General features: G+C 42.1%; 1 protein-coding gene across 1 annotated transcript; it reads right to left on the reverse strand.

Annotated features, from left to right (window-relative positions):
• Positions 1-12,519: 12,519 nt before the first annotated feature.
• LOC136538527 (probable WRKY transcription factor 60) lies at positions 12,520-13,529 on the reverse strand. The gene is made up of 3 exons (XM_066530484.1): positions 13,392-13,529; positions 13,152-13,301; positions 12,520-12,913 (listed from the first exon to the last, which is right to left on the reverse strand). The coding sequence occupies exons 1-3, from the start codon at positions 13,418-13,420 to the stop codon at positions 12,685-12,687; spliced, it is 408 nt and encodes a 135-aa protein (XP_066386581.1). The 5' UTR covers positions 13,421-13,529; the 3' UTR covers positions 12,520-12,684.
• Positions 13,530-14,282: the final 753 nt, after the last annotated feature.

The raw sequence follows: 14,282 nt of genomic DNA on the forward strand, positions 1-14,282 counted from the left end.
CTGGCAGCTCCGTGGAAGCACAACTGCTTTTCATCTGACCAACGGGGCTAATGGTGACTCCCGGCGTTCGATTGCATTTGACTCATTGCTAGCTGCACTTGCCTCTTGATCTCCTCCTGCATTCTTGCCTCAAGAGATTTTTCTCGTTCACGTGATTCAAGCAATGCTTGTCGTGACTCATTAACAAATTGCTCCAATACACGGATTCGGTCTGCCTCCTCATCCTTCTTTCTCTGGCGGCTTCTGTAGGTATCCCTGTCTGCTGGGAATGCTTGTAGCCACGGAACCGCCCCATAGCCTCTTGTTCGACCACCGTGTTCGAGGATTCTCTAGGGCATATGTCAATTCATCCTTTTCTCTGTTGGGCTTGAAAACACCACTATCAGCTTCTTCCCTAGCACGAGCTAGTCTCTGTGTTGCTCTCTCAATTTTTTGGCCGAAAATTAGCTTGCCAGTGTCTAGGGTCTAGGCTTCCCCCATGAGCGTAGAACCAATTCTTCGCGCGTTGAGGCCAGTTCTTCTCTATTGTTTCAGGTATGATTCCCTTGGCAGTAATCTCTGCTTCTAGGTTCTGCCACTTGGGAATAGCACTCCTATAACCACCTGATCCCATGCGATGATGGTATTGCTTCTGTCGGGCATTCTGCTGATTCCTCATCACACGTTCCTCACTCTCTTGAGATGTCTTGTATTGTACGAAGTCATCCCAATGGGACTCCAACTTGACAAATGCCTTAGCATTGAAATTCGGCGTTTCATTCTTCAAGATAAACTTTTTATACAATGTCTTCTTCCAACTCTGAGAACAATGTTGCCATCTTCTTCATTGTCCAATCCCTCACTAGCTCCTTCAAAGCATCATCTGCTTGTAATGTGAAATGCTGAGTGATATCTCTCCAAGCTAGGTTCTTGTCACGATCAGATACAAAACTAACATTAGGAGCGGATATCTTCTGCTTCCATTCACGAGCACTAACTGGGATCCTATCCCTTACAATGAACCCACATTGATTGACATATGTCTGAGCATGTGGTCCCAATGGTTTGCCTGGTGTCGGTGTCGAATTCTGATATTATGAAACTGGCCCTCTAATGGCTTTTTTGGCCCTCGGACTTTCCTACTCTTGCCGGTGGTTGATGTAGATCCAGAGACCGGCTACATGAGTAGAAACACAACGATTAACAACAAATATACGTACGCATGCATCTATAAGAGATGATAGATAATCAAATATACCTCGCCAGTATTTTCTTGCGCGACAATTTGTTGATCTTCAACCACCGGCATATTCAGGATATCCTCATAATCAGCAAAGTACTGACTCGTGTCATCTACATCCACATTGGTGCCGGCGTTGATAATATTCGCCATTATGTCATCATTCAAGTTATCATCCGGAGCAGCCATTTGTATCTTCAAGATAACACATAGATAGAATTACTATGGCACATAACATAAGTACATGTGATAACACATATAGAATTACTAAATCCAATTAAATATAATAACACATAATATTTCATAAGGATAAACAATAATAAGGTATAGGCTTTGGAATCGAATAAAAAACACTTTCAATCCAAAAAACATGGAAATAAGTATATGTATATATACATATAGAATGATACAATTTTCTCTCTCTCTCAACATATAGAATAAGTGCATATGTATATATCTCTAGATATGCATGTGATAACACATAGAATGTCTCTCTAGATACAATTTTCTCTCTCTCTCAACACATGGAAATAATTAAGTACATGTATATATACACATAGAAATAATTAAGTACATATATATGTATACATATAGAATCTCTAGATAGAATTAATTACTAAATCTAATTAAACCTAACATATATACATAGATAGAATTACTAAATCAAAATTAAATCTAACACATATAGAGAGAGAGGTAGAATAATAATTACTAAATATATCAAAAACTATAATAAAAACTATCTAAAAAACTATCTAAATAAAGTACTAATTAAATTTTAATACATTTAAATCTAATTAACATATATCAAAAACTATCTAAAAACTAAGAATAAACTACTAATTAAATTTTAATACATTTTAATCTAACATATATATCAAACACTACCTAAAAAACTATCTAAAAAAACTATCTAAAAAGTATCTAAAAAACTATCTAAAACAGGCTATGGATGGCCATGCATGGCGGCTGGGCGTGCTGGCCGGCCATGGGGCCGAGCAGAGCCACGTGAGGACGACATACGGCGGAGAATCGACGGCCGCCGGGCGGGGCTCGACGACGACAGGCGTCGCGGGCGCGGTAGAGACGACGAGATCGAGGCCGGGCGGGGGTAGACGACGACGGCGGCAGCGGGCGCGGCAGAGACGACGAGATCGACGTTGTAGATCGAAAAGTAGAAGATGAACCGGTCGATATATATAGGCTGGGACCCTTTAGTCCCGACTTGTAACACCAACCGGGACTAAAGATCCTTTAGTCCCGGCTGGTAAGCCGAACCGGGACTAAAGGTCCAACCCTTTAGTCCCGGCTCGGACTTACCAGCCGGGACTAAAGGATCTTTAGTCCCGGTTGGTGTTACAAGCCAGGGACTAAAGGTATTTTTGGGCGGGCAATTCCGCCCACCCTTTAGTCCCGGTTCCTGGCCTGGGCCGGGACTGAAGGCCTGAAATTTTTGCAGCCCGCCAAAGTATTGTTTTTTCATTAAGGATTGTAGATCTTGATGAGCTGCTCAAATGAGACACTAAATGATCTCAGATGAAAAATCTCTGAATACCAAGTTTGATCATCTCAGCAAGATCTACAATTGTTACATAGCTCATTTTCCCATTTGAGAAAGTTTTATCAAACACTAGTCACAAATTCTTGAATCTCATATAGACTTTCTAAAACTATGTCACACACTTGTGAAATTTGAACTACATTTTATTCAAACTTTCTCAAATAAAAAATGGCCTATATAAGGATTGTATATCTTGATGAGCTGCACAAACTTGGTATTCAAAACTTTTCAATTGGAGACAATCTAGGGTTCCGAAAACTAGTTTGTAGGCGTCGAAATTTAAAAATCACAAATTTGAACCATCCAAACTATCTCAAATGGAAAGTTGACCAAAACAACAATTGTAGATCTCGATGGATTTTAACAAACTTGGTATTCAAAACTTTTAAATTTGAAGTCATTTAGAGTTCAGAATACTAGAGTCAAAGTGTTGTTTTTTCATTTGACCAAATTTGACTTGGTCAAACTTGCTCAAATGCGACACTAAATGACCTCAGATGAAAAATCTCTGAATACCAAGTTTGATCCATCTCAGCAAATCTACAATTGTTACATAGCTCATTTTCCATTTGAGAAAAGTTTTATCAAACACTAGTCACAAATTCTTGATTCTCATATAGACTTTCTAAAACTATGTCACATACTTGTGAAATTTGAAACTACATTTTGTTCAAACTTTCTTAAATGAAAAAATGGCCTATATAAGGATTGTATATCTTGATGAGCTGAACAAACTTGGTATTCAAAACTTTTCAATTGGAGACAATCTAGGGTTCCGAAAAACTAGTTTGTAGGCGTCGAAATTTAAAAATCACAAATTTGAACCGTCCAAACTATCTCAAATGGAAAGTTGACTAAAACAACAATTATAGATCTTGATGATTTTAACAAACTTGGTATTCAAAACTTTTCAATTTGAAGTCATTTAGAGTTCAGAATACTAGAGTCAAAGTGTTGTTTTTTTATTTGACCAAATTTGACTTGGTCAAACTTGCTCAAATGAGACACTAAATGACCTCAGATGAAAAATCTCTGAATACCAAGTTTGATCATCTCAGCAAGATCTACAATTGTTACATAGCTCATTTTCCCATTTGAGAAAGTTTTATCAAACACTAGTCACAAATTCTTGATTCTCATATAGACTTTCTAAAACTATGTCACACACTTGTGAAATTTGAACTACATTTTGTTCAAACTTTCTCAAATGAAAAAATGGCCTATATAAGGATTGTATATCTTGATGAGCTGAACAAACTTAGTATTCAAAACTTTTCAAATGGAAATAATCTAGGATTTGCATCGTTGTATCATGCGGGCACAACAGTGAATCTTTTCTTGACGTATGACCCTTGGTTATGATCTTGTCGTAACCATGGAGTGTCTTCATCATTTAACATGATGCTTGGATCTTTCTTCACTATGAAGGATGGAATTCGGACATTTCTTTCATAATCTTCTGACATGTCTGACTTGTCTTCAATTCCTACTATATTTATTTTCCCAGAAAGAACTATGTGGCGCTTTGGCTCATTGATCATTGAGTTGATGTCTTCGTTTTTTTCCTCTCTTTGATTTTGTAGACATGTCTTTCACATAGAACATCTGACTCACATCGGCAGCAAGGACGAATGGTTCGTCTTTGTACCCAATATTGTTGAGGTCCACTATTGTCATTCCATACTCTTTATCGACTGTTATCCCCTTCTCCGGTCAGCTTCACCCATTGGCACCGGAACAAAGGGACTTTAAAATTAGGTGCGTAGTCTAGTTCCCATATATTTTCTATGCGGCCATAATATGTTTGTATATTCTCATTTGGATCTGTGCCATCTATGCGAACACCACTATTTTGATTGGTGCTCCTTTTATCTTGGGCAACTGTGTAAAATGTATTCTCATTTATCTCATACCCTTGGTACGTGAGGATATGCCATGATGGTTGCCTAGCCAGCAAATACAGTTGCTCATCAATATTGTCATCGCCTTGACATTCTTTTCGCAACCAACCACTAAAACTTTTCATGTGCTGACGCCTAATCCAAGCTTCATTCTTCCCTGAATACTTGGATCGTAAGAACTCCTTATGTATCTCGATGTATGGATGCACCAATGATGAGTTCTGAAGAACTGTGTAGTGTGCTTTATTGAAATAATCGTCTTCCATGCCAATATATGTTTTCTTCCCTAAAGTTCCTTTACCACTGAGTCTCCCCTCGTGTCGCGATTCGGGAACGCTAATCGGGGCAAGGTTAGGAATAAAGTCAACACAAAACTCAATGACCTCCTCTGTTCCATAGCCCTGGGCGATGCTTCCTTCAGGCTTAGAACGGACTTTCACATATTTCTTCAAGACTCCCATAAACCTCTCGAAGGGGAACATGTTATGTAAGAACACAGGTCCAAGAATACTAATCTCCTTCACCAAATGAATTAGGAGGTGTGTCATGATATTAAAGAAGGATGGAGGGAACATCAACTCAAAGCTGACAAGACATTGAACCATATCATTCTATAGAGTAGCTAGTTCCACTAGATTGATTGCCTTCTAAGAAATTGCATTGAGGAATGCACATAGCTTCACGGTGGCTAGACGTACATGTGGAGGTAGAATTCCTCTTAAAGCAACTGGAAGCAATTGCGTCATAAGCACGTGGCAGTCGTGGGACTTTAAGTTTAGGAATTTCTTCTCTGGCATATTTATTATACCCTTTATATTGGAGGAGAATCCCGATGGGACCTTGATGTTGCTTAGACATTCGAACATGCTGTCCCTCTCTTCTTTGCTAAGCGTGTAGCTAGCAGGACTTAAGTAATGATGTCCATCATTTGTCTTCTCTGAATGAAGGTTGTCTCGTTCTTTCATGCCCTGTAAGTCCTGGTGTGCTTCAAGTGAATCCTTTGGCTTCTCGTACACACCCATGAATCCTAACAGGTTCACACAAAGATTCTTTGTCAGGTGCATCACGTCGATTGCGTTGCGGACCTCTAGGACTTGCCAATAGGGTAGCTCCCAAAAGATGGACTTCTTCTTTTACATGGGTGCGTGTCCCTTAGCATCTTTGGGAATAGATTCACTGCCTTATCCCTTTCCAAATACTACTTTCACATCCTTGACCATTGCGAGTACATCTTCTCCGGTTTGGTTATGAGGCTTCTTCCGATGGTCTGGCTTACCTTTAAAATGCTTACCTTTCTTTCTTACTTGGTGATTCAAAGGAAGGAATCGACGATGGCCAAGGTACATGACCTTTCAACATCTTTTCAAATATATACTGTCAAGGTCATCAAAATAATGTGTGTATGCATTATATCCTTTGTTTGTCTGACCTGAAAGATTACTTAAAGCAGGCCAATCATTGATTGTTACGAACAACATTGCTCGTAGGTCAAAGTGTTCTTGTTTGTACTCATCCCAGACACGTACACCTGGTTTGTTCTATAAAACTAGAAGTTCTTCAACTAATGGCTTCAGATAGACATCAATGTCATTGCCAGGTTGCCTCGGACCTTAGATGAGGATCGGCATCATAATGAACTTCCGCTTTATGCATAACCATGGAGAAAGGTTGTAGATACATAGAGTAACTGGCCAAGTGCTATGACTGGTGCTCTGCTCCCCAAAAGGATTCATACCATCTGTACTTAAGGCGAATCTTAAGTTTCTAGCCTCATTTGCAAACTCTGGAAATTCCCTGTCTATCGCTCTCCACTGGGACCCATCAGCTGGGTGTCTCAGCATATTGTCTACCTTACGGTCTTCTTTATGCCACCGCAACAACTTTGCATAGTCTTTATTTCTGAACAAACGTTTTAAGCGTGGTATTATAGGAGCATATCACATAACCTTGGCAGGGATTTTCTTTCTAGGACGTTGTTCACCCTCGACGTCACCAGGATCATCGCGCCTGATCTTATACCGCGCTGCTTTACATACTGGGCATTCATCTAAATTCTCGTATTCATTGCCATGGTAGAGGATGCAGTCATTAGGACATGCATGTATCTTCTAGATTTTTAATCCCAAAGGGTAGACAACCTTTTTTGCTTCGTACGTAGTGGTAGGCAATTCATTTGGCTTCAGAAGCATCTTCTTTATGAGGTTCAATAAATCCTAAATGTCTTGTCGAATACACCATTCTTTGCCTTCCACTGTAGCAATTCCAGTATTGTACCCAGCTTTTTTTGCCCCTCTTCGGCCGTCGGGTATAGCAACTTCCTATGATCCTCAAGCATGCGCTCGAACTTAACTTTCTCTTTTTCACTTTCGCATTCTTGTTGTGCATCACGAATGGCATCGCCAAGAGCATCACCGAGATCATCTTCTGCCGCTACCTCTTCTTCATCTCTCCCCATTGTAGTATCATCAAAGGCACCATACTGAGCAATAATGTCATCAATGTCTAAATCTTCTCCTTCACCTTCTTCCATCATGACCCCGCTTTCTCCATGCTTAGTCCAACATATATAGTTTCACATGAAACCTGACTTAAGCAAATATGAATGAAGACTCATTGAGCTTGAATATTCCTTTAAATTCTTACATATGGCACATGGACAGCACATGAAACCATCCCGCTTATTTGCCTCGACCACACCTAAGAAATAGTGCACGCCCTCAATAAAGTCTTGGGAGCGGCGATCGGCATTGTATATCCAATAGCGTGACATAATCTGCATTACACGACAAATTATGAAAACCTTGAACATAATTAAGTATTTTATTACACAACATAGATGACACACACACACGGTTGATTAATTAACTGAGCCTGGCTACAACGTAAGCAATCCCAACTACCACTAAACAAACTAAAACTACAATGCACTTCAGTAACATAATTATTTCGTGATCATACGCAACTAAAACAGACAAATCATTCTTCTGTTGAATATCAATAAGCTTCTCCTGCTGGCTCATTGCCTCATTATCAGCAGCCGCTACCTCAAGCGCACCCAAATTCTGCACGTATGTAGCATAATCTTCATCCCAGTACCAACCATCGCATCCATTGCCCTCCCACTAAAATTAAAGCCAAAAAATATTTAGTCAAAAATATTTAAGAAAAGCAGGTCAATTAGCCATAATAATAAAATGCGTAAGAAACGTACATCGCGATCCGGGCACTTGTAGAAAACACGACCCTTGTTGGGTCCCTGTCTCTTGACTCGGTACTCCATCACAATCTTCTGCTTACACTTGCCGTAGATAATGAGAGGGAGTTCTGGCCTCAGTCGTTTCGCAACCGAACGAGAGGCCGAGGATCCGGTACCAGTTGTCATCTACTTTCTATACTTATTTTTGCAAACTAGTGTAAATTTCATATTTTCTAAAATGATATATTTAAACAAAACTAGTACGGATTTCACATGTTTCAATAAATAACCATCTGTACTAGTTGACCTTGCTTACGTGATCATCTCGGCGAGCATTTCTCTACCAGACGACACCGTACTTGGTCAAGGAAGAGCTCCGATTCTACGAGGAAGGCAACACGGTCTTCCACGACCGTTGCCGCTCTCCCTCGTAGAATCAAAGCTCCTCCTTGACGTCCGTTACCGCTCGGTAGAGAACATGCTCGCCGAGCTGAACACGGTCCGCAAGTTCAACTAGTACGGATTTTCTATAATTTTCTAACTATTTTCTAAGTTTTTCATTTCATGGAAAAATTAATTCTAAAAAATAAAAGGCATGATTTCTAAGTATTTCATTTCATGGAAAAAATAATTCTAAGTGACCTGCTCGATATCGGCGAGCTCACGGGCGTTTAGGTTGCCGAGGATAGTAACATTTATAGGTCTGAAGTTATCAAATATCCATCAAATTATAGCTCAAAAACATGTTTCAATAAATAACCATCCGTACTAGTTGACCTTACTTACGTGATCATCTCGGCGAGCATTTCTCCACCGGACAGTATCGTACTTGGCCAAGGAAGAGCTCCGATTCTACGAGAAAGGGAACACGGTCTTCCACGACCGTTGCCGCTCTCCCTCGTAGAATCAAAGCTCCTCCTTGACGTCCGTTACCGCTCGGCAAAGAACATGTTGGCCGAGCTGAACACGGTCCGCAAGTTCAACTAGTACGGATTTTCTATAATTTTCTAATTATTTTCTAAGTTTTTCATTTCATGAAAAAATTAATTCTAAGATTACGTAAGCCGCCGGGGACGAGGATGGCGCGTGCTCCAGCGAGGACGAGCGAGGCGTGATTTTGATGAACTAATTTAACTTTTGTTTATCCAAACATATATGCAAATCATCGTGTGATTTTGAGCTAAAAATGATATATAAAATCATAATAAAGTCCAACATATAAAGTTACACATGCATCTACATCGCAAAATGAGACAAGCTACTGATAAAACATAAGAGGATTAAGTTTGTTACCTCTAAAATCGAAGAGCAACACCAATGGAGGGGGAGAGAGCAAGAACAACAGCAAGCTGAAGAACAGAGGCAGTGAGTTTGAATGGAATGGCTCGGGCCCGGGAAGGAAAAAATGAGCTGGATTATAGGCCGGGATAATTAGTTCTGGTTAGGGGGCCAAACCGGAACTAAATATTAATCTTTATTCCCGGGGCATCACCCAAGCTGGGACTAAAGATCCCTGCCCTGCGGACGACCGTTGAGCAGGGACCTTTAGTCCCGATTGGTATTACTAACCGGGACTAAAGGGTCCTTTAATCCCGAGACAAAAAAAAAATATATCAAGGCTAATACTAAATTAAGACATTCTTCTAAAGTCTATTCTCTAGCAGTGTGTTCGCAGCACAGCCGAAGTCGAATTTGGCCCAGGACATCCCAGTCACGGTCCGTGATGCAGGCGGTTTCAGCGCATTGCAGCCCGCGACAGAGTTTTAAATTTTGATCGAAGACCGTAACGGACTATTAAAAAACCTTGATTTACTTGGTCTGAGAGAGGAAGAGAGAGCAGGGAGATGAAGGCACCTAGACCGATGTCATCGCTCAAGATTTGGTGAGAGGTGGCTGCGCTCGGGGTGGTTGTCGCACCGAGGCCACCCCACCGAGTCCGGCCACACTTGGTCGCTGGCACCGGGTAAACTGCGCTCAAGTCTGCTCCGCCAAGTCAGGGTGCTTGAGGCCGCTGCGTCAGGGTGCCCGAGGCCGCCGAGCTCGACCACTTGCGTGGATCATGCCAGGGCCCAGGCTGCCATGCTTGGCCACCCATGTCGTGGTCGGTCACCCTCCTTGGGAGAGAGGGGGAGGACTAAAAAAAGAGAGGAAGGGAGAAGAGACAGAGGCTTGTGTGAGAGAGATAAAGGTTGGTGGGCCAATCGATCCATATCCTTGCACGGACACAAGTTACGGTGCGACACATGGGTGTGTGGGCCTCATTTGTCAGCCACTCTCAAGAAGCACACGCAAATTAAATAGAGAGAGGCACATGTTTTCACCAACAACTTGTTGTACAAACTATCAGTAAAAATGGATCTGATTTCCACCGACGGCTTGTATGATGAAACCGCTAGTGAAAATGGATCCATTTTTCATCGATGGTCGTATAACAAACCGTTAGTGAAAATCATCACCAACAATTTTAATAAAAACCGACGGTAAATATCCTTGGCAAAAACTATTTTTGTTGTATAAACAAGGGAACACATGGGAACTCATACGTCCGCAGAACTGTGGAAAGTGAAAGTCCGGTGAAATTGTCCCGGAGAATGATTGACCGCCGATCCGGGCCGGCCCATGTCGGCAAGCATGACGACAGGACAGCAACACAGACGACTGAGGACCTCGCAGGTGCGCTGACGAGTGAGGGACTGCCCCAACGGAGGGAACAATTGCGTGAACCCGCCCTGTTTTTTGCACGGTGAATCCGTGGCGGCAAAAAAACACGCCCACAACGACTAGTCCGACCGTCGCCGGGAAACGAAACTTCCATGGCGCAGCACTCGATCTTGTCACTTCTGCAGCGGCATGCATGCAGGAGCAGAGACGACCGGCTGTGCACTTGGGCTCCCTGCCTGCCACCGATCCAGATCGGCGAGATGCATGCATCATCGGATCGGAGCTGGCAGCAACGCAGAAGCAGCTCCGATCCGACGACGTTCGGAGTAGGCAGGGAAGCACCAGCAGTCCAGCACCAACGGCCGAGAGGCATATCTATCAAATCGAGGACGTCGTCCACGGACGCGGACGACCACGTGCACGGCCGCGCGACGACTGCCTGTACATGTTGAGAAACAGACACGGACCACGGAGCCAATACCAGGACTTGGTACGTCGTCTGAGATGTGACGACCCTGATAGGAATGTTACTAATTTCACTCGCTTTCTCGGGCCCTTATCTCTTCGCTCATCTAGTGCTTCTACTATTCATTCATCACGCAAAAGCGAGAGGCGACTCCGTTTCCACTGCGACAAAATGGAACGACCGGCCGCAATTCGTTGGCGCTGGCCCTGCCCCTGCCCCTCCGCCAACGTCTCACCACTTTGGGCAGACAGATTTTGTTTTGCCCTTGGCTGTTTGGTTTTTCCCACCAGCAGTGACACCACAGCATGCACGGAGCCAAATTAGGTGTCACCTGCATATATTATGTTCATTTATTTACAACCTTATATACTAAATTTAGAGTTGGGTTTTTCCACGCCTTCACCATATTGATATTCAACAAATATATATGTTTCTTATGCGTGGTTGCCCATGACATAATGTTTATTTTCTTGTTTAGGTTGGTCTTGGGAGTTGGAAAAACTTCTATGTGGCATCTCGTGGTTGTCCATGACACCTTCACAATTTTCTTCTCTATGCTTTTAGTTTCTCTGGAAGTGCTGCCAAATTCTTCGAGAAACTTTTTATATCCATTCTAATTTATAGGAATTATAGATTATATGGTAAAATAATGCACTTCCAGCCTTTTTAATTGGATGTTTAAATATATGCATCATTTATTCTGGATTTCTCGCTAACAAAAAATAGAGAGCGATGATGGTTTTGTAGAATGCATACAATATATAGAAAAATTGTTCGAGGGTACAAAGATATAGAAAGTAATTTTTATTCAAATGACTCTCCAAATCTCTAAATGATGATTTAGATAATAATTTTTTAGAAAAAAAATGGAGATGCTATTATACTCATATGTTTTCCGAGGAACAATATAATGAGGTTACATAAACGTGGCTTCTAGTTTCTTAAGTGAAGATGCTGTAATATTTATATAATAACACTGCGATGCACGACATACGTGATCGATACAGTAGCTCTACTAGTAGGAGTAGAATATATATATATATATATATATATAGAACTACTATCCTGTAGCTGGCTACAGAATAACTTATTCTGTAGCCACTTTGAGTTATGATAATTACTATGTTAATTTACGAGATTATAGTAACTCCTTACTAAGTGGTTTAATATAACGTTATGGTAAATATCCTCATGTATTATAGTAACCCAACTATCGTAAATATGTATTGACATTATGGTAAATTAGTATATAAAATTATAGTAAATGGAGGTGGCTACAGAATAACTTATTTTGTAGCCGGCTACTGAATAGCCTCTCCCTATATATATATATATATATATATATATATATATATATATATATATATATATATATATATATATATACACACACACACTACGTGTACATCTGCTTTGACACCAATGATTAATCCCCAGCACTGCGAACCACCAGGTTCGTTCGCTGTTCGCTGCACCGGTGCAAGGCGTCAATCGGAGGGCACCCACCGTACCGCCACAGGGACTCGCCGGCGCCATGCGATGCGCGGCGACGGCGAGCGAGCGACGTCGATAGATCTCTTAAACTCGGAGCTAGCTAGTCAATGCGCGGGCCGGGAACCCGCGCGCCGAAGTACTGAGCGCCCAGCTCGTAATGGTTAGAGCCGCCGCTGACCCGGCCGGTCACTGCGACCGGGCCCCGCCGAAGTACTGCGCGGCCAGCTCGTATCTGTTGGAGTCGGAGGCGCCGCCGCCCTGCAGCTGTCCGCCGGGAGGAGCCGCCGCCGCCGCCGGGGCGCCGTGCTGGTGCGCGCCCTCGTAGACGATGCGGAGGTCGCCGCTGGGGTCCCACGGGTGCCACTCCACCTTCTTCTTGGCGCCGCATAGCTTGTGCCGGCACCGGAAGTAGCTCCTTCATGCATGCATGAACCGTTCAACTCGCGTTATATAATAAGATTAGCCATGGCTGATGAGTATATTTATATATATGATAACCTAAAATCAGCGCTAAGGCCGGTATGCCTTGCATGCTCTATAACTTCAGTTTCAACTTTCAAGAAGGTCACTGATGAAAGCCAGGCATGCATAACACAAGATGCGCAGTTTGTGACGGTGGTAGATCTAGAGAGTTAACTGCTCGTGATAAATACCTGTTTTTTTGGATGCTTTTGATGAACTTCTGCCCGTACTTCCTCCATTCATACCCGTCCTCGGGCATCACTAGCTGCTGGCTGCTGGCTGCCGCCATTACCGCCTCCGGAGCCGGTGCCGCCTCTTCGTTTCTTTCTTCTCCTGTGCCTCTGCATGCAGGGATCGGAGGAATGACGATCTTGTGATTCCTGCTTCCAAAATTGAGCGAGCGAGCGAGAGAGAGAGAGAGATGTGCATACATTGCGGTGGCCTGTGGGCTTGACGCCATGAATGTTGGGGTGATCACCGTACGTTGTCCTCCACTGATCCCAAGCGTTATCACACGAGCTCAACAATGAAAGAAACGTCGAGAAGCTGGTGATCACACACGAGAGAAGAGCAAGACTGCAAGAGAGAAGGAGAGAGTCCTAACGATCCAACGTATTTGGGTGGTACTTTACTTATATGATCCAAGCTCTTTGAGTACGTAGTATATTTAGTTTGTCAAGCTAGGTTTAGTGAAATGCATGGAAGCTTCTGAGATGCAACAACGTTAACGTCTTCAAGCACTCGACCTCAGTAGCTTACTGCTCACCGCGGTGCTCGCTGCACGGTATTCGCTGTTCGATTCCAAGCTGCATTATTGGTTGGTAATTTTTGTGTGCTGACGACCTGTGTGTGTGCGTGTATATATATAATATATCCAATATATAGACACGTGTGGTTTCACCTACATTTTATTTGCACAAGGGTCCATACGAACTCAAGTACGAGTTGCCCTCTCAATTGGTCACAAACATATCTGTAATTGATGATCTGCCCAATCTCTCGAAGGCAGGAAATGGACAAGCTCCTGGTCAAACTTTTAAAGCATTGATGATCAAAGTCTTTAAGATCATACAAATTTATATGACCCGATTTATTAGTTCTCTTCAAAATAATTTTCATAAGGTTACAGCTTCAAATTCTATATATATTGTAACAAAAAATAGTAGTATGGTCAAGTATCTGGTCCTACGGGAACTATTCCATTAATAAACAATAATAAAAAGAAATTACTAAAATCATTGTATTCTACTAAATTATGTCCTTAGATACGTACGTTATTAGAATATAGAATCATTATAATCTTTATAATAATAAATTTATTA

The sequence above is a fragment of the Miscanthus floridulus genome, chromosome 2 (genome assembly GCF_019320115.1).
Source record: "Miscanthus floridulus cultivar M001 chromosome 2, ASM1932011v1, whole genome shotgun sequence".
In the NCBI taxonomy this organism is placed as follows: Eukaryota; Viridiplantae; Streptophyta; class Magnoliopsida; order Poales; family Poaceae; genus Miscanthus; species Miscanthus floridulus.

Coding starts and splice junctions, on each gene's coding strand:
- LOC136538527 (XM_066530484.1), bottom strand. CDS start 13,420: ATGGCGTCAAGCCCACAGGCCACCGCAAT. Junction 13,302..13,391: donor AGCCCACAGGCCACCGCAAT/GTATGCACATCT, acceptor CCCTGCATGCAG/AGGCACAGGAGAAGAAAGAA. Junction 12,914..13,151: donor AAAAGCATCCAAAAAAACAG/GTATTTATCACG, acceptor GCATGCATGAAG/GAGCTACTTCCGGTGCCGGC.